The 21,881-nt window shown below is 39.7% G+C and overlaps 2 protein-coding genes across 3 annotated transcripts in view; both read right to left on the bottom strand.

The window, feature by feature from the left end:
• The window catches only part of LOC115226358 (zinc finger protein 665-like), a 64,626-nt gene extending 48,948 nt beyond the window's left edge, over window positions 1-15,678 (bottom strand). For both annotated transcript variants that reach the window (XM_036515253.1, XM_029797358.2), the window contains exons 1-2: window positions 15,618-15,678; window positions 14,052-14,267 (exon numbers count right to left, since the gene is read on the bottom strand). The gene's annotated coding sequence lies outside the window, so the exon portion shown is untranslated. The remainder of the gene's footprint in view (window positions 1-14,051; window positions 14,268-15,617) is intronic.
• LOC115226354 (zinc finger protein 493-like) overlaps window positions 1-21,881 on the bottom strand; it is a 44,939-nt gene that overhangs the window by 706 nt on the left and 22,352 nt on the right. The window contains exons 6-11 of the mRNA XM_036515141.1: window positions 20,262-20,306; window positions 18,912-19,253; window positions 13,202-13,365; window positions 4,849-4,892; window positions 4,290-4,597; window positions 822-862 (exon numbers count right to left, since the gene is read on the bottom strand). Of these exons, the coding sequence (XP_036371034.1) occupies window positions 822-862; window positions 4,290-4,597; window positions 4,849-4,892; window positions 13,202-13,365; window positions 18,912-19,253; window positions 20,262-20,306 (944 nt within the window). The remainder of the gene's footprint in view (window positions 1-821; window positions 863-4,289; window positions 4,598-4,848; window positions 4,893-13,201; window positions 13,366-18,911; window positions 19,254-20,261; window positions 20,307-21,881) is intronic.

Raw genomic sequence — 21,881 nt, 5'->3', positions numbered from 1 at the left:
TGACATATTTGTAAACTACACTGACCCCTCCACATTGTGTAACAGTTTGAAATAAAACCACAGAATAGGGGACACTAACATTAGCCTTTGTCCAGAAAGATAATTTGAAAGTGTTGTTTAAACGTTTGAAATGCCAATTCTTTTTCAGACGTCTGACAGCTGACTTGGCAGACACCCATAAAATTATCAACCATCGTACAAACAATAACTCTGAGCACCTTTTCAAACTCCACCCATTTAACACACGTGGACATATTTACAAAGTAAGAAAACAGCACAGCTCCCATGACTTCAGGAAACATTTTTTTACGCTGAGAGTTGCTGAAGCATGGAACAAACTGCCTGCGTCAGTTGTTAGTTGTCGGAGCACTGCATCCTTCAAAACTTCCATGCTTCCTGAGATTCACCAACAGTACACCTGATTTTCTCCCTCCATACACACACAAGCATGTATCTGACTCATACATTGTTCGCTTTCCAGACATTTCTACATTACTGCATGTAATTTATATGCACTTTCTGACAAGTTGTGGTGCACCTGAGCACTGTATACAATAATTTCATTATTATTATTATTATTATTATTATTATCTCCGCACCCGAAAACTGGGGTGTCTGTAAAAAATATAAAATGAGAAGAAAAAAAAAGCAAAAAACAAAGTGGGATTCGGGGTACAAAAGGAAGTCTTTCCGTTTTTGCATATTCGGAATCTCCGTCATCGCAAACATGGGAATCCGTTGAGATTCTAAGAATAGAGGTGTGAAAAACCGAACGTCGACAGGATTAAAACCCTTGAATATGTTCATTGTTTAATACTTACGGAAATGCTTCATAAAGGATAGCGTTGTTATATGTGTGTATCTGAGAGTTGAGAAATAAATTACAAATAAGTTTTATAATATTATAAAACGTATTAAAAGCTGACAAAAAGAATTCACGCACAAAGCATTCACAACGGACACGAGATAGGAAATACGTTTCATGCGCATGCGTGTCTCCTGCCTGTAATTTGTAGGACAGACAACTCTTCTTGAATCCCTAATATATTTTAATTTATTGCATCTGATCATATTTATATGTGTTTATGTGTGAATATTTATACCTGAGTAAGGGCTGCAAGCTGGCAGAAACGTTAGAGCGCCAAGGCGGCGAGATGGCAGAAACGTTAGAGCGCCAAGGCGGCGAGTTGGCAGCAGAAACGTTAGCGCGCCGGGCGAAATGCTTTGCGGTATTTCGTCTGCGGTTACGTTCTCATTTCAAATTCCGCCGAGATCGACTTTGCCTTTCATCCTTTCGGGGTCGATAAATTAAGTAGTACCAGTTACGCACTGGGATCGATATAATCGACTTAATCCGTTTGGCCCCTTGTGGGTAGTAAAGAAATAGGTATTTCGTCTGCGGTTACGTTCTCATTTCAAATTCCGCCGAGATCGACTTTGCCTTTCCTCATTTCGGGGTCGATTAAATAAGTACCAGTTACGCACTGGGGTAGATGCAATCGACTTAAACCCGTTTGTCTGTGTTTAGCCCCTTGTGGGTAGTAAAGAAATAGGTATTTCGTCTGTCTTTATGTTCTGGGTACAAATTCCGCCAGGGTCGATTTTGCCTTTCATCCTTTCAGTGTCGTTTAAATAAGTACCAGTTACGCACTGGGGTAGATGCAATCGACTTAAATCCGTTTGTCTGTCCTTGTCTGTGTTTAGCCCCTTGTGGGTAGTAAAGAAATAAGAAATGTTAGCACGACGAGTCTCATGCTTCGCGTTTTTGCGTCTGTGTGGGTTGAATGTTTCGGGGTTAGATTTGTATTTTGTAATTGTTTTGGATTTTTGCTGTTCGCAGCGGTGGTGTGGTTCGAGAGATGGCAGGGAGGAGCGGGTGTTCTGGCCTCGGTGAGTCGGACCTGTCGACTTCGGAGGAGGAGGAGCTGGTGAGACCGGTCGACGGACTGGATGTGGCGTTGAACGGAGGAATGAGTTGTGCAGGAGTGGTGAGGCCAACAGGCGGAGAGGTTAACCTTGCTAAGTTGCCAGAGGTCTTGGGGATGGGTGAGGAAGGTGGGCGGAGCGTGGAGTTGTCTCTGCCGGGGTGGGGTGGGGGGCGATGGGCTGTTTTAAAGGGAGAGCGGTAACGTGTAGGGTGTTTGCGACAGGTAAAGGAAAAGTGGAAACCGTGGAGGAGGCATTACGGACAGCAGCAGAAGGGGTAGTGTTCCAGACAGTAGGGGGTAGGTACGGTGCTGTCGTTGTGCAAGTTGAGTCGGAGGACAAGATGTAGAAGGTGAAGAATCCAAGTTCATGCACTTCCAGGGCTCTTTCCTTTCAGAATCACTGAATGCAAGTCAGTCATTATCCGTCTGCACACACACACACACACCTCACACATCAATTTCTCCAAACCAGAACACTTCATATTTTTGGTCCACTTTGTACTCTGCTTACTTTCTTTGACTCCGCCGGTTACGACGACGGTTACGGACGAGCTGATACGATCAAAGGAACAGCTTGCTCGTGAAATTAACGTGCAAATGGCTGAGCATTCCACAGACACGTGTACCCTTAACGTAGTTCTCGGGGATAATCAGCGTGACACAGAGAGTGACAAGGCTGACCCTTTGAAATACAAGTACAACTCATTTTTGCCAGCTGAGTGGACTGGAGCAACGTGAAATAAAGTGTCTTGCTCAAGGACACAACGCGTCGCTGGGAATCGAACTCACAACCTTACGATCATGAGCCGAATGCCCTAACCACTAAGCCACGCGCCCTCACACTCTGCTTACTAGAGAGTCCTGTTTCCTAGTTTCTCTTCTAACTACCAACTGCTCCCGTTCTTCCAACAGTGCCTCTCTGTTTCTACTGATCAGTATATTTCCCTGCTCCACCATCATGTCACCCTTCACATGGCACCAGCCACAGATATGTTTTGCAGCATAACATGGATTGCCCCATCTGACCTACCAGTGGTCCTCCCTCTCTTTCTTTTCATCAAAGACTTTAATTAGTGCATCTCTAAAGTATGCATGAGCTTCGAGGACATTCCGTTACAGATTGGTTGAAATCTGTGACTTTCTTGCTGTCAGTCGCAAGTCAGTAACTGATAACCTATGCTGTGAAGTCCATTCTTTACCATTGACCAACTTTGCATTTACAAGTATCTACCTGTCCTGCTTTCTGGTGAGAATTTAGCCAATCAGGATTCTGTAATCAGACTCATAGGTAATCATGTGGCTGGTAGGTTTCCCCAGGTTCTGAAGTTAGTAGTAACAAAAACAGGGTGGGGTTGAGAATGACCAGAATCTCTTCCAAAACGTTTTTTCTCAGTTTTACGAAAATCATCATAATCTAGACAACCGAAAATGTATCTCTGCAAAGTTTCATTTAAAGAAACTATTCTTCAGACACTAACAAGGAATTAGTCTGGTAACTGAACTATACTTATGCCTCATGACCTTACTGTGTGGTCTCTTCTCTTTTGTACTTGAGGTTAGTGTTTAAGCACATATTTAACAATCTTACAAAATTCCTGTGAATGAAACAGCCATAACTTGTTATTGTATGATATATTTAATGGATGAAGCATTTAAAAGATTATAAGCAATAAATTCACAGAAATTTGGGAATGCAGTATATAATAAAGAACAATGTGTAGGGTTGCCAGGAAGACAACGAGTTTTGGTATGGAGGTCCTTACACCAAGGAAAGGGAATGAATGAATGGTCAAGGAAGCAGCAGTTCAAAAGAGCAAAAACAAAATTTTAAAAATCTAAAATTTTTGGAAGTACTTCAGTCATAATTTCCATTGCATGACACACAGGAATAGTAAACATATAAAGCAAATAAGAAAAGAGAACCAACCCTTTTCATTTCTCCCTACTATGAATATGTTTGTGTTTTGTTAACTTACTATTCTGATAGAAGGATTTACCACAGATATCACAGTGATATGGCCTCTCTCCTGTATGAATACGTTTATGAGTAGTTAGTGTACTATTTTGAGAGAAAGATTCACCGCAAATGTCACAGTGATATGGCTTCTCTCCTGTATGAATACGTTTGTGCGCAGTTAAGATACTATTATGAGAGAATGATTCACCACAGATATTACAATGATATGGTCTCTCTCCAGTATGAATACGTCTGTGTGATGTTAAAGCACTATTATGAGAGAATGGTTTACCACAAATATCACAATGGTATGGCTTCTCCCCTGTATGAATACGTCTGTGTACAGTTAATTGAATACTTTGGGAGAATGATTTACCACAGATGTCACAATGATATGGTCTTTCTCCTGTATGAATACGTTTGTGCGCTACTAAGGCACAATTGCCAGAGAATGATTTACCACAAATATCACAGTGATATGGCTTCTCTCCTGTATGAATAGGTTTGTGTTTAGCTAAGTCACCATTTAGAGAGAATGATTTGCCACAGACATCACAATGGTATGGCTTCTCTCCTGTATGAACACTTTTGTGTCCCTTTAAGGTGTTACTTTGAGAGAAAGATTTACCACATATATCACAGTGGTATGGCTTCTCTCCAGTATGAATACGTCTGTGAGATGTTAAGGCACTATTATTAGAGCATGGTTTACCACAAATATCACATTGATACGGCTTCCCTCGTGTTGAGTATGATTGTGTGATTTTAAGGATCTTTTACTAGAGAACCGTTTGCCGCAAATATCACAGTGATATGGCTTCTCTCCTGTATGAATACGTATGTGTTTTGTTAAGGCATGACTTTCAGAGAATGATTTACCACAGATATCACAATTATATGGTTTCTCTCCCGTGTGAATACGTATGTGTGTAGATAAGTGAATACTTTGAGAGAATGATTTACCACAGATATCACAATGATATGGTTTCTCTCCTGCATGAATACGTCTGTGTTCAGTTAAGTGATTTCTTTGAGAGAATGATTTACCACAGACATCACAATGATATGGTTTCTCACCTGTATGAATACGTTTGTGCACAGTAATGTAACTACTTCGAGAGAACGATTTACCACAGATATCGCAATGATACGGCTTCTCTCCTGTATGAGAACGTTTGTGCTTTGTTACGTCGCTAATGTTAAAGAATGATTTACCACAGACATCACACTGATAAGGTTTGTCTCCTGTATGAATACGTTTGTGTAGAGATAAATTTCTACCGGAAGAGAATGATTTACCAAAATGTCACAAGGGTAGGGTTTCTCTCCTGAATGGAACGTATGTGTAGAGATAACTTACTACTGCAAGAGAATGATTTAGTACAAATGTCACAAGGATAGGGTTTCTCTCCTCTATGAGTACGTTTGTGCATAGTTAGGTCACTTTTTTGAAGGAAGGACTTTGTACAGATATCACAATCATATGAACTCATCTCTTTTGTCATGGGTTCAGGGGAATCAATTCTACACTTTTCTCACTCTTTTCCATTATTTTTCCTCTCAAATATCAGTTTATATATTTTCTTCTGAGGAATTGTTTCACAAGAATTCTTCCACAGATTTTTAAAATACAATCTGATACATCTGTTTTGTACAATATTTCTTTTAATCTTTGAAACGAGGATGTTTCTTCTGTTATGTCAATGTTGTCTGATGTTCTGAAATTATAGAGAAACAACAGTGTAAGATATTGTGGTTACTTAAAAAATACAAATTCATTTCTAATGAGATCAACTAAGCTGGATGCCAACAGCTCCCTAAGGAAATGCTGATCACTCAAAGTAGAGGGAACACGTGGAAATGGGACACCCATGAAGACATGGGAGGAAGGGCTGATAAACGAGTGAAGTGAACCATAACACAGCATCCTGGTGTCATGGTAACTAGCTGCTAATGCCACACTGTTGATTGGCTAAAATTACCCAAATTTCTCAACTTTAATTCCAAATAACATCAGATTCTTCAATTTACAAGATAAAATAATCGGTTGATCGTAAAATAATTGGATGCGCGAGTGCGCGCCCCGGGACCACTCTTGTACGACAGATATGTAAAATCTATTTTTTGTACTTCTTTCTCTGCTCATTCGGACAAACTGTAGTTAGTTAGTTAGTTAATTTTTTGGCTCAAAAAGCAAAAGCAAGGCCATGTAGGGGGACATGGAGTTATATACAGGGTGGTGTTCAATGCAAAGAGTTCAGGCCATTTCTTGGTCAAGGGAGACTTTGAACCGAGCGGTCGTCGGCATCTTCACTATCTCGTCCGGCAGCTTATTCCACGGATCCGCAACCCGGACGGAGAAAGCCCCTCTCCTTCGATTGAGATGAAATCGTCGCAGATAGAGCTTTTCGGAGTGACCCCCGCAGCCGATGCTCTGGAGCAGGAGTGAAGAACAGCTCTTTCGAGAGGTTACACTTTCCGCTTATGATGTTGTGAGCAAGAATGAGATTACCACGGCGCGGCGTCGTTTTTTCTAGAGAGTAAAGGTCGAGCGTCTTCAGCCTTTCTTCATAAGACAAATTCTTGAGACCAAGAACCACCATATTCTTAATCTCCATATTTTCAGCATGGATTGAAACGAAAAATTTCGAAAAAAGTAAAAATCAAGTTGGAGGGGAATTAAAATTTTGAAACGTAGTTTTGTTTTGCATATTCGGTCTCCGTCATCGAAAATATGGGAGACAGGAAAAGAAAAAAAAAAAAGGTCTGTTGGGGAGTGGGGGACTAGGTGCTAGGTCGCCTAATTTTAATGGTTTTTTGGTGCCGTAAAAGCGAGTGGAAATCAATTCTCTGTGACTTTGAAAAAAAATCCCACTCAAATCGGATTATCCAACTTATGTATATGAGCAATTCGCACAAATCAAGGACATCTCCCATTCATAGCTAGAAAATAGCAGCCAAATCCCGCACAAATCAAGACATCTGCCATTCATAGCTAGAAATAGCAACCAAATCGCTCACAAATCAAGGACATCTCCCATTCATAAAACGTAAGAAAATACACAAAGAATCGACGCGCCAAAGACCGAAAGTCTACAGAGTTAAAAACAATGAAAATTTTCTTTGCTTAATACTTACGGAAATGCTTCATAAAGGATTGTGTTGTTTTATACGTGTGTGTCTGGCAGTTGAGAAATGCGATATAAGAATTATAAAAGTATTAGAAGATTTCGAGGAATTCACGCACCTGGACATCGGAAACGAAAATGAACATGAAGCAGGAAGTACGTCCAATGCGCATGCGTGTCTCCTGGCAGTAATAATTGATACACATAACTCTCCTTACATCCCTTTATATTTTGGTTTATTGCACCTGATTACATTTTATTTACGTGTGTGTCTGTTTTGTGTTAATATCTATATCTGAGTAAGGGCAACGAATTATTGTTTGTCCTCTCTGTGTTTAGCCCCTTGTGGGTAGTAAAGAAATAGGTATTTCGTCTGCCGTTACGTTCTGAGTTCAAATTCCGCCGAGGTCGTCTTTGCCTTTCATCCTTTCGGTGTCGATTAAATAAGTACCAGTTACGCACTGGGGTAGATGCAATCGACTTAACCCCTTTGTCTGTCCTCTCTGTGTTTAGCCCCTTGTGGGTAGTAAAGAAATAGGTATTTCGTCTGTCTTTACGTTCTGAGTTCAAATTCCGCCGAGGTCGTCTTTGCCTTTCATCCTTTCGGGATCGATTAAATAAGTACCAGTTACGCACTGGGGTAGATGCAATCGACTTAACCCCTTTGTCTGTCCTCTCTGTGTTTAGCCCCTTGTGGGTAGTAAAGAAATAGGTAGTTCGTCTGTCTTTACGTTCTGAGTTCAAATTCCGCCGAGGTCGTCTTTGCCTTTCATCCTTCGTGTTGTCGATTAAATAAGTACCATACGCACTGGGATCGATGGAATCGACTTAACCCCTTGTCTGTCCTCTCTGTGTTTAGCCCCTTGTGGGTAGTAAAGAAATAGGTAGTTCGTCTGTCTTTACGTTCTGAGTTCAAATTCCGCCGAGGTCGAATTTGCCTTTCATCCTTTTGGAGTCAATACATTAAGTACCAGTTGCCTGATGAGGTCAATCTAAGCGACTGGTCCCTTCCCAAAATAAATTTGAGCCTAGTGCATATAGTAGTAAAGAATATTTTGTCATGCCAATGCCACCTTCCCCCTTCTTCTTGATGAAAGACGGGCAGCGAAAGTGCTGTTTTCTGATTGGCTGAAAATTCTGAAAAATGTTCTAACTTTGAATTCCTCTAACGTTTTTGCAAAATTTTTCTAGAATAAATTAATAACAAATTCGGATTCAGCTTCAAAAACTATATCTACATGATACATTAGAAAGTGTTTTTTTAAAGCTAATTGTAAAATAGGATGAAAACCTCAAACATCCCATGGAAAGATCTTTGCATTTGTTACGATAGAAATAGAAAATTTCGCCACGGTGTGTATAAAATACTCACTTCTCATTGGCTAAAATACCCAAAGTTCGCAAATTTTAGAAACTAACTTTTTGATTACTCTTTACTCTTTCACTTGTTTCAGTCATTTGACTGCGGCCATGCTGGAGCACCACCTTTTAGTCGAGCAACTCGACCCCGGGACTTATTCTTTGTAAGCCCAGTACTTATTCTATCGGTCTCTTTTGCCGAACCGCTAAGTGATGGGGACGTAAACACATCAGCATCGGTTGTCAAGCAATGCTAGGGGGACAAACACAGACACACAAATACATATATATATATATATACATATATACGACAGGCTTCTTTCAGTTTCCATCTACCAAATCCACTCACAAGGCATTGGTCGGCCCGGGGCTATAGCAGAAGACACTTGCCCAAGGTGCCACGCAGTGGCCTGAACCCGGAAGCATGTGGTTGGTTAGCAAGCTACTTACCACACAGCCAAGGAGAAATTAATTTTTCTTTTCATGATTAGTATACCAAATTTGAAAACAACTGAAACAAAATTGTAAACAGTGATGGAAACCACAATGATCTGAACTATGTTATGCATAGCTGATTGTGAAGAACTGTTTCCATAGTAACGTGTGTGTGTGTGTGTGTGTGTTCGTGTTAATATTCATATCTGAGTAAGGGCAGCGAATTATTAGAAATCTTAGCATGCTGGGCGAAAAACTGAGCGGTAATTTCGTCTGCCGCTACGTTCTGAGTTCAAATTCCGCCGAGGTCGTCTTTGCCTTTCATCTTTTCGGGGTCGATTAAATAAGTACAAGTTACGCACTGGGATCGATATAATCGATTTTATCCCTTCGTCTGTCTTTGTTTGTCCTCCCTGTGTTTAGCCCCTTGTGGGTAGTAAAGAAATAGGTATTTCGTCTGCTGCTACGTTCTGAGTTCGAATTCCGCCGAGGTCGTCTTTGCCTTTCATCCTTTCGGGGTCGATTAAATAAGTACCAGTTATGCACTGCGATCGATATAATCGACTTTATCCCTTTGTCTGTCCTTTGTCCTCCCTGCGTTTAGCCCCTTGTGAGTAGTAAAGAAATAGGTATTTCGTCTGCTGCTACGTTCTGAGTTCGAATTCCGCCGAGGTCGTCTTTGCCTTCATCCTTTCGGGGTCGATTAAATAAGTACCAGTTATGCACTGCGATCGATATAATCGACTTTATCCCTTTGTCTGTCCTTGTTTGTCCTCCCTGCGTTTAGCCCCTTGTGAGTAGTAAAGAAATAGGTATTTCGTCTGCTGCTACGTTCTGAGTTCAAATTCCGCCGAGGTCGTCTTTGCCTTTCATCCTTTCGGGGTCGATTAAATAAGTACAAGTTAGGCACTGGGATCACATGGAGGCAAAGGAGATACGAGAAGGATAACTGGATCTTTGTGGTTTTAATTACTGTTTACAATTATCTTGAAAAAATATTTTAATGTTTCATATTGATGGGATATTTGACGCTGAATCCGAATTCGATATTCGTGGATTCCTTATGTGTTTAAATATACACTGTATCGTATGACTAATATATAGTCTCTTTGACTAAATTTTTTTACACGTTAGACCACTGGAAATGTAAATTTTAGTTAAATGTTTTTAATTTTAATTAAATTCCATTTCCCTTTGATATGATTACATACTCTCTCTCTCTCTCTATATATATATATATATATATATATATATATATATATATATATATATATTATATATATATATATATATATATAGGTAGATGGCCCTGCTCGATCTGTAGAAAAGGTGTAGGTAGAAACTCTATAAGATGCACCAAGTGTAAGCTATGGACACATAAGAGATGCAGCAATGTCAAAGGAAGGCTAACTAGGAAGATGGTTTTTGTATGTGGCAGATGCTCAGGAACAATAAACACTGAAAATGCTCTGAGACCAACTTCCGTCACTTTCCAGGGAGAAAAACTAGAAATAGTTGATAATTTCCGTTACCTAGGTGACCAAGTCAGCAGCGGGGGCGGGTGTGCTGAAAGTGTAACTGCTAGAGTAAGAATAGCTTGGGCAAAGTTCAGAGAGCTCTTACCTCTGCTGGTGACAAAAGGCCTCTCGCACAGAGTGAAAGGCAGACTGTATGATGCGTGTGTATGAACAGCCATGCTACATGGCAGTGAAACATGGGCCGTGACTGCTGAGGATATGCGTAAGCTTGCTAGGAATGAAGCCAGTATGCTCCGATGGATGTGTAATGCCGGTACTCACACTCGGCAGAGTGTAAGTACCTTGAGAGAAAAGCTGGACCTAAGAAGCATCAGTTGTGGTGTGCAAGAGAGACGTTTGCGCTGGTATGGTCATGTGGCGAGAATGGATGAAGTTAGTTGTGTGAAAAAGTGCCACACCCTAGCGGTTGAGGGAACCTGTGGAAGAGGCAGACCCAGGAAAACCTGGGACGAGGTGGTGAAGCACGACCTTCGAACTTTAGGTCTCACTGAGGAAATGACTAGAGACCGAGACCTCTGGAAGTGTGCTGTGCGCGAGAAGACCCGGCAGGACAAGTGAGTCCACAACCCGTGGCCTTCTACATGGGATGGAGCCAGCCTACGTATGCATACCTTCCCTTCTTGGGACACAAAACTCTACTTGTGAAGACGTGTTGAGGCAAGTGAGGATCAGAATCGAAATCGATCAATGGAAATTGCGGATGTGCTACCAGTGCCGGTGGCATGTCGAAACTCTGCTTGTGAAGACCCATTGAGGCAAGTGAGGATCAGAATCGAAATCGATCAATGGAAATCGATCAATGGAAATTGCAGATGTGTTACCAGTGCCGGTGGCATGTAAGAGAACTTTCCGTTTCGCGACCGTTGCCAGCACCGCCCCGTTTCGTGTCCGTTGCCAGCCTCGCCTGGCCCTCGTGCCGGTGGCACATAAAAAGCACCATCCGTTCGTGGCCGTTTGCCAGCTCTGTCTGGCACCAGTGCGGGTGGCACGTAAAAAGCACCCACTACACTCACGGAGTGGTTGGCGTTAGGAAGGGCATCCAGCCGTAGAAACACTGCCAGATTTGACTGGGCCTGATGAAGCCTTCTGGCTTCACAGACCCCAGTAGAACCGTCCAACCCATGCTAGCATGGAAAACGGACGCTAAATGATGATGATGATGAAGTGTGCGGGTGGCACGTAAAAAGCACCCACTACACTCACGGAGTGGTTGGCGTTAGGAAGGGCATCCAGCCGTAGAAACACTGCCAGATTTGACTGGGCCTGATGAAGCCTTCTGGCTTCACAGACCCCAGTAGAACCGTCCAACCCATGCTAGCATGGAAAACGGACGCTAAACGACGATGATGATGATAAGTGTATTGGTATCTAGAAGACACAAAGAGTGGCTGGTAACACTAAGTAAGTGCTATGGACAGAACGTAGTTAAACTCTTGGTTCGATAATAATATGAGGAGTTTAATGTGGGTCTTGTATCAGCATATGTGTGTGTATATATATATAATATATATATATATATATATATAAATATATATATATATATATATAGATATAAATATATATATATATATATATATATAAATATATAAGTATATATATATAATATATATATAATATATAAGTATATATATATATAAGTATATATATATATAAGTATATATATATATAAGTATATATATATATAAGTATATATATATATATATATATATATATATATATATATATAAAAATTAGACAAAAGAGATAACAAAGTCAAGGTTGTGAGGAGTTTTCAGGACATTTATAAGGAGATATAGATATAGTCTTACAGCCGTTTCTGGGATATTATGGATATCCCTTCATCAGAGACGATGTGAGTTGGTTAAATAGAGATAAATATTTGAGTTCGAAATAAGGAATTATTGTAGGGAATATAGAGGGAAATAAGAGAATGAAAGTAGAAGTCAAATACAAAATATTGTAGTTGCAGTTCCATTATTCAAGTAAAGTGGTGTATAGAAGTGGTAAAAAAGTTTCCTATACATGGTATGTAAGTTTCGATAGTAGTTCATGTTTAGTTATTTCTAAGTGTGGTGCCGTGGATTCGGTGTTGCTCATTCAAAGGGGTTTTGTGGTGTGAATGAAAATTTGAGAATGTATTGGGAGTATCTGTGGATAGATGGGGGTGGGGGAAGAGATGTGCATGATTAGAATGAGGAGGTTGGTCAAAATGAAGACAGGAAGAGAAAATGAGAGGAAAAAAGAAAAGGGACAAAAAATAATAAAAAGAGAGTAGAAAACATTGAAAAGGGTGAAAAAAAAAGGAAAGTGAAGAAAGGGTGAAAGAAGTGAGAAAAGAAGTGTTAGTTGATGGTCAAGATGTGAGGGGAGGATAGGAGAGGAGTTGGGAGGGGTGTATAGGAAGAGATGCACCAGCACATATGTAGATGGGTATGTACGTATATCAAAATCATACATATACATACTCTACTTTTTCCTTGCTAAAGTGTCCTGTTTCCTAGCTTCTGTTCCAGCTACCAACTGCTCCCATTCTTACAAGACTGTCTCTCTGCTTCTACTGCTCTAAGCAATAAATTCACAGAAATTTGTGGATGCAGTCTCCAATAAAGAATAAAGTGTAGGATCGTCAGGAGGATGAGAAGTTTTGGTACAGAAGTCCTTACACCATGGAAAAGGAATGCATGAATGGTCAAGGAAGCAGCAGAAAGAGAAAATTACAAAAAGGAAAACATCTAATAATTTTGGAAATACTTCAGTCATAATTTCCATTGTATAACACAGAGGAATATTAAACATATATGGCAAATAAGAAACTGCAGAAATTACTCTTTTCCTTTCTCCCTAGTATGAATATATTTGTGTTTTGTAAAGTTACTATTGTGAGAAAAGTGTTTACCACAAATATCACAGTGATATGGTTTCTCTCCTGTATGAATACGTTTGTGCACAGTAACGTGACTACTTCGAGAGAATGATTTACCACAGATATCACAATGATATGGTTTCTCTCCTGTATGAATACGTTTATGTACAGTTAAGTTTCTATTGTCAGAGAATGATTTACCACAGATATCACAATGATATGGTTTCTCTCCTGAATGAATACGTATGTGTGTAGATAAACGAATACTTTGAGAGAATGATTTACCACAAATATCACAATGATAAGGTTTCTCTCCTGCATGAATACGTTTGTGATCAGTTAAGTGAATATTTTGTGAGAATGATTTAACACAGATGTCACAATGATATGGTTTTTCTCCTGTATGAGTACGTTTGTGCGCAGTAACATTACTCCTTCGAGAGAATGATTTACCACAGATATCACAATGATATGGTTTCTCTCCTGTATGTGAACGTATGTGTGTAGATAACTTACTACTGCAAGAGAATGATTTACCACAAATGTCACAAGGATACGGTTTCTCTCCTCTATGAGTACATTTGTGCATAAGAAGGTCACTTTTTTGAAGGAAGGACTTTGTACAGATATCACAATCGTATGAACTCATCTCTTTTGTCTTGGGTTCAGGGGAAATCAATTCTACACTTTTCTCACTCTTTTCCATTATTTTTCCTCTCAAATCCCAATTTATATATTTTTCTTGCTTTTGTTTTTACACTTTATTCCTTATATACACTTCTACTGTTGTATTTCTGTCTAGTGTCACCTTTGTTTAGCAACACTTAAATCAATTTATCCAACTTTAATCAACACACAGGCCCCTCTTCTTGACACTCCAGTCGGTGATGTTCAGAAATTTTACAAATAATACTATTGCAGAGCAAATGTTTCACAGAAATCCACAGATTTGTAAAACACAATCTGATACATCTGTTTTGTACAATATTTTCTTTTAGTCTTTGAAACGTGGTAGATGTTGAGGATGTTTCTTCTGTTATGTCAATGTTGTCTGATGTTCTGAAATTATAGAGAAACAACAGTGTAAGATATTGTGGTTAGTAAAAAAATACAAATTCATTTCTAATGCGATCAATTAAGCTGGATGTCAACAGCTCCCTAAGGAAGTGCTGATCCCGCAAAGTAGGGGGAACACGTGGAAATGGGACACCCGTGAAGACATGGGTGGAAGGGCTGATAAACAAGTGAAGTGAACCACAACACAGCATCCTGGTGTCATGGTAACTAGCTGCTAATGCCACACTGTTGATTGGCTAAAATTACCCAAATTTCTCAATTTTAGTTCCAAATAACATCAGATTCTTCAATTTACAAGATAAAATAATTGGTTGATCGTAAAATAATTGGATGCGTGAGTGCGCGCCCCGGGACCACTCTTCTACGACAGATATGTAAAATCTATTTTTTTGTACTTCTTTCTCTGCTCATTCGAACAAACTGTAGTTAGTTAGTTAATTTTTTGGCTCAAAAATAGCAGCCAAATCCCGCACAAATCTACACCTGATTTTCTTCCCTCCATACACACACACAAGCATGTATCTGACTCATACACTGTTCACTTCCCAGACATTTGTACTTTACTGCATATCTTTTATACGCACTTTCTGACAAGTTGTGGTGTACCTGAGCACTGTATACAATAACTTCATTATTATTATTATACGCATGCGAAAACGGACAAAACAGCCATTCGTTTTCACATTTAGACAGCATGATGGAATGACGAGGGGGCGTTAATGATCAATTCTGGAGTTTTTCATAAAGAATTTCAGACTAAAATTTGTTCTCCCCACCACACACACCATATTCTTAATCTCCATATTTTTCAACGTGGATTGAAACAAAAACTTTCGAAAAAAAGTTAAAAATCAAGTTGGAGGGGAATTAAAAATTTTGAAAACGTACTTTTTTTTTTTGCATATTCGGTATCTCCGTCATCGAAAATATGGGAGACAGGCAAAAGAAAAAAAAAATAGGTCTGTTGGGGGGGGGGGACTAGGCGCTAGGTTCGCCTAATTTTAATGGTTTTTGGTGCCGTAAAAGCGAGTGGAAATCAATTTCCGTGACTTGGAAAAAATCCCACTCAAATCGGATATTATCCAACTTATGTATATGAGCAATTCCGCACAAATCAAGGACATCTGCCTTCCATAGCTAGAAATAGCAGCCAAATCCCGCACTAATCAAGGACATCTCCCATTCATAGCTAGAAATAGCAGTCAAATCCCGCACTAATCAAGGACATCTCCCATTCATAAAACGTAAGAAAAGACACAAAGAATCGACGCGCCAAAGACCGAAAGTCTACAGAATTAAAAACAATGAAAATTTTCTTTGCTTAATACTTACGGAAATGCTTCATAAAGGATAGTGTTGTTATATATGTGTGTGTCTGGCAGTTGAGAAATGCGATATAAGAATTATAAAAGTATTAGAAGAAGATTTCGAGGAATTCACGCACCTGGACATCGAAAACGAAAACGAACATGAATTAGGAAGTACGTCCAATGCGCATGCGTGTCTCCTGGCAGTAATAATTGATACACATAACTCTCCTTACATCCCTTTATATTTTCGTTTATTGCACCTGATTATATTTACGTGAGTTTATGTTAATATCTATATCTGAGTAAGGGCAGCGAATTATTAGAAATCTTAGCACGCTGGGCGAAAAGCTGAGCGGTAATTTCGTCTGCCGCTACGTTCTGAGTTCAAATTCCGCCGAGTTCGTCTTTGCCTTTCATCCTTTCGGGATCGATTAAATAAGTACAAGTTACGCACTGGAATCACATGGAGGAAAAGGAGATACGAGAAGGATAACTGGATCTTTGTGGTTTTAATTACTGTTTACAATTATCTTGAAAAGAATATTTCAATGTTTCATATTGATGGGATATTTGACGCTGAATCCGAATTAGATTTTCGTGGATTCCTTATGTGTTTAAATATACACTGTATCGTATGACTAATATATAGTCTCTTTGACTAAACTTTTTTACATGTTAGACCACTGGAAATGTAAATTTTTAGTTAAATGTTTTTTATTTTAATTAAATTCCATTTCCCTTTGATATGATTACATACTACACACACACACACATACATATATATATATATAATATATATATATATATATTATAATATATATATATATATATATGTATATATATATATGTATATATATATATATATATATATATATATATATATATATATCATCATCATCATCATCATCATCATCGTCGTCGTTTAACGTCCGTTCTCCATGCTAGCATGGGTTGGACGGTTCGACCGGGGATCTGGGAAGCCAGAAGGCTGCACCAGGCTCCAGTCTTATCTGGCAGTGTTTCTACAGCTGGATGCCCTTTCTAACGCCAACCACTCCGTGAGTGTAGTGGGTGCTTTTTACGTGCCACCTGCACAGGTGCCAGGCGAGGCTGGCAACGGCCACGGTCGGATTGGTGTATTTTATGTGCCACCGGCACGGAAGCCAGACGAGGCGGTGCTGGCATCGGCCACGAGTCGGATGGTGCTTTTTACGTACCACCAGACCAGGGATCCTGGCTGGTTCAATTCGATTTCGATTTCGCTTGCCCCAACATGTCTTCGCAAGCAAGGGGGTTGGCATGGGTGCCTGTTGTACGGTCAGATTGGTGTATTTTACGTGCCACCGGCACGGAAGCCAGCGGAGGCGGCACTGGCATCGGCCACGAGTCGGATAGTGCTTTTTACGTACCACCAGACCAGGGATCCTGGCTGGTTCAATTCGATTTTGACTTCGATTTCGATTTCGCTTGCCCCAACATGTCTTCGCAAGCAAAGGGGGGTTGGCATGGGTGCCTGTCGTCGGATGAGGTTCTATATCGACTTCGCTTGCCTCAACAGGTCTTTGTGTCCAAGGGAGGAAAGGCATTCATAAGTGGGCTGGGCTCACTTGTCCTGCCTGGTCTTCTCACGTACAGAATATTTCCAAAGGTCTCGGTCGCTGGTCATTTCCTCAGTGAGGCCTAAAGTTCGAAGGTCGTGCTTCACCACCTCGTCCCAGGTTTTCCTGGGTCTACCTCTTCCACGGGTTCCCTCAACTGCTAAGGATTGGCACTTTCTCACACACCTATCTTCATCCATTCTCGCCACATGACCATACCAGCGCAATCGTCTCTCTTGCACACCACAACTGATGCCTCTTAGGTACAACATTTCTCTCAAGGTGCTAACGCTCTGTCGAGTATGTACACTGACATTACACATCCATCGGAGCATACTGGCTTCATTCCTCACGAGCTTACACATGTCCTCGGCAGTCACGGCCCATGTTTCACTGCCATGTAGCATGGCTGTTCGTACACACGCATCATACAGTCTGCCTTTTACTCTGAGCGAGAGGCCTTTAGTCACCAGCAGAGGTAAGAGCTCCCTAAACTTTGCCCAGGCTATTCTTATTCTAGCAGTTACACTTTCAGCGCACCCACCTCCACTACTGACTTGGTCACCTAGATAACGGAAGCCATCAACTACTTCTAGTTTTTCCCCTTGGAAAGTGACTGAAGTTATTTTCTGCAGATTTTCGGAGGTTAATGCTCCTGAGCATCTGCCACATACAAAAACTATCTTCCCAGTTAGCCTATATTTGACATTGCTGCACCTCTTATGTGTCCATAGCTTACACTGGGTACATCTTATAGAGTTTTTACGTACACCTTTTCTACAGATCGAGCAGGGCCATCTTCCTGAAGACATTTGTGGATTGTCTACCTTCCTACTTATTAGTACTTTGGTTTTAGCTAGGTTGACTCTAAGGCCCCTCGATTCTAAACCTCCTTCCACACCTGGAACTTCTCCTCCAGCTCTGATAGTGACTCAGCAATAAGAGCAAGGTCGTCAGCGTAGAGGAGCTCCCAAGGACAACCTGTCTTGAATTCCTCCGTAATTGCCTGTAGGACTATGATAAATAGGAGGGGGCTGAGTACTGAACCCTGGTGGACCCCAACCTCTAGTATATATGTATATATATATATATATATATATTATATATATATATATATATATATATATATATATAATATATATATAAATTAGACAAAAAGAGATAACAAAGTCAAGGTTGTGACGGGTTTTCAGGACATTTATAAGGAGATATAGATATAGTTTTACAGCCGTTTCTGGGATATTATGGATATCCCTTCATCAGAGACGATGTGAGTTGGTTAAATAGAGATAAATGTTTGAGTTCAAGGAAGCAACAGAAAGAGAAAACTGCAAAAAGGAAAACATCTAATAATTTTGGAAATACTTCAGTCATAATTTCCATTGTATAACAGAGAGGAATATTAAACATATATGGCAAATAAGAAACTGCAGTAATTACTCTTTTCCTTTCTCCCTAGTATGAATATATTTATGTTTTGTAAAGTTACTATTGTGAGAAAAGTGTTTACCACAAATATCACAGTGATATGGCTTCTCTCCTGTATGAATACGTTTATGGGCAGTTAAGATATTATTATGAGAGAATGATTCACCACAGATATCACAGTGATATGGCTTCTCTCCTGTATGAGTGCGACTATGTTTTGTTAAGGCAGTATTTTCAAAGAATGATTTACCACAGACATTACAATGATACTGTTTCTCTCCTGTATGAACACGTCTGTGTGATGTTAAAGCACTATTATTAGAGCATGGTTTACCACAAATATCACATTGATATGGCGTTTCTCCTGTATGAATACGTCTATGTACAGTTAAGTGATTGCCTTGAGAGAATGATGTACCACAGATATCACACTGATATGGCTTCTCTCCTGTATGAATACGTTTGTGTCCCTTTAAAGTATTACTTTGAGAGAATGATTTACCACAGATATCACAATGATATGGTCTCTCTCCTGAATGAATACGTTTGTGTGACATTAAGGCACTATTATTAGAGCATGGTTTACCACAAATATCACAATGATATGGTGTCTCTCCTGTATGAATAAGTTTGTGTTTTGTTAAGGCAGAACTTTCAGAGAATGATTTTGTACAAATATCACAATGATATGTTTTCTCTCCTGTATGAATACGTTTATGTGTAGTTAAGATATTAATATGTGAGAATGATTCACCACAGATATCACAGTGATATGGCTTCTCTCCCACATGAATAATTCTGTGTGATGTTAAGACACTTTTATTAGGACATGGGTTACCACAGATATCACAATGATATGGCTTCTCTCCTGTATGAATACGTTTATGTATAGTTAAGTGACTACCTTGAGAAAATGATTTACCACAGATGTCACAGTGATATGGCTTCTCTCCTGTATGAATGGATTTGTGTCCCTTCAATGTATTACTTTGAGAGAATGATTTACCACAAATATCACAATGATATGGTTTCTCTCCCGTATGAATACGCCTGTGTGATGTTAAGACACTTTTATTAGAACATGGTTTACCACAAATATCACAATGATATCGCATCTCTCCTGTATGAATACGTTTGTGTACAGTTAAGTAGCCCTTATTAGAGCATGGTTTACCACAGATATCACAATGATATGGCTTCTTTCCTGTGTGAGTATGATTATGTGATGTTAAGGATCTATTACTAGAAAATCGTTTACCACAAGTATCACAGTGATATGGCTTCTCTCCTGTATGAATACGTATGTGTTTTGTTAAGGCAGTATTGTCAGAGAATTGTTTACCACAGATATCACAATTATATGGTTTCTCTCCTGTGTGAATACGTATGTGTGTAGATAAGTGAATACTTTGAGAGAATGATTTACCACAGATGTCACAATGATAAGGTTTCTCTCCTGTATGAATACGTTTGTGTTCAGTTAAATGATTACTTTGAGGGAATGATTTACCACAGATATCACAGGGATATGGTTTCTCTCCTGTATGAATACGTTTGTGCACAGTAACATTACTCCTTCGAGAAAATGATTTACCACAGATATCACAATGATACGGCTTCTCTCCTGTATGGGAACGTATGTGTGTAGATAACTTACTACTGCAAGAGAATGATTTACCACAAATGTCACAAGGATAGGGTTTCTCTCCTGTATGAGTACGTTTGTGCATAGTTAGGTCACTTTTTTGAAGGAAGGACTTTGTACAGATATCACAATCGTATGAACTCATCTCTTTTGTCATGGGTTCAGGGGAAATCAATTCTACACTTTTCTCACTCTTTTCCATTATTTTTCCTCTCAAATATCAGTTTATATATTTTTCTTCTGAGGAATTGTTTCACAAGAATTCTTCAACAGATTTTTAAAACACAATCTGATACATCTGTTTTGTACAATATTCTTCTTTTAGTCTTTGAAACGTGGTAGATGTTGAGGATGTTTCTTCTGTTATGTCAATGTTGTCTGATGTTCTGAAATTATAGAGAAACAACAGTGTAAGGTATTGTGGTTACTTAAAAAATACAAATTCATTTCTAATGAGATCAATTAAGCTGGATGCCAACAGCTCCCTAAGGAAGTGCTGATCCCTCAAAGTAGAGGGAACACGTGGAAATGGGACACCCATGGGGGGAAGGGCTGATAAACGAACTTGGGAGGCTGAACCTTTCAGAATAAGTACTGAGCTTACAAAGAATAAGTCCTGGGGTCGATTTGCTTGACTAAAGGCAGTGCTCCAGCATGGCCACAGTTAAATGACTGAAACAAGTAAAAGAGTGCAATAGGTGTACATCAACATGCATAGCAAACGAACATGAAGGAAAATATTTCGCCGGCGAACGAGGAAGTGGTGAGATGACTTGGAACATTCTTGATGGGAATTTTCCGAGTCCTCTCACCCGCCTCACGTTTACCAGGGCTCGCATTTTTTTTTTTTTTTCATATTCGTTTACTACATGTTGTTTTACACCTATTACACCATTTCTTTTTCAATTTTTGTGACCGGGGCTCAACGTTGAGATTTCGGATTCTGTGAGATTGATCGTGTGAATTTTCCGAGTCCTCTCCCCACCTCCCGTTCATATTCGTTTACTACTTTTTTTTTTTTTTTGCTTAGGTCAAACCTTCAGTTTGACCAAGAAATTTCCAATGATTCCAGGATATTGGAGGGCTGTCCCCCCCCCACACACACACACTTTTCCGAACAAAAATAAGGAGTTTGCAGCATGTTTAGGAGGTAAGGGTACTTGATTCCACGCAAAAATCCGAGTTTTTTTCATTTTCTTTGTGAAAATCGTGCAGGTGAAAGGATCAAATCATATCTTGATTTCTGCTCATTTTAGTGGTTGGAGTGTATTTGAGAATATTTCTAGAACTTAAAGAAAGAAAAGCTAACCTGGCAAAGTACCTTCTGTAGCTAGAAATAGCAGCCAAATCTCGCACAAATCAGACATCTCCCGTCGATAGCTGGAAATAGTAGCTAAATCTTGCACAAATTATAGACATCTTTCATCGATTGCTAGAAATAGCAGCCAAATCCCGCAAAAATCATAGACAACTCTCATCCATAGCTAGAAATAGCAGCCAAATCTCGCACAAATCAGACATCTCTCGTCGATAGCTGGAAATAGTAGCTAAATCTTGCACAAATTATAGACATCTTTCATCGATTGCTAGAAATAGCAGCCAAATCCCGCAAAAA

Source organism: Octopus sinensis, linkage group LG30 (genome assembly GCF_006345805.1).
Source record: "Octopus sinensis linkage group LG30, ASM634580v1, whole genome shotgun sequence".
Taxonomy (NCBI): domain Eukaryota; kingdom Metazoa; phylum Mollusca; class Cephalopoda; order Octopoda; family Octopodidae; genus Octopus; species Octopus sinensis.
The sequence above is the reverse complement of the archived record's forward strand: the minus strand, read 5'-3'. Positions and strand labels throughout refer to the sequence as shown.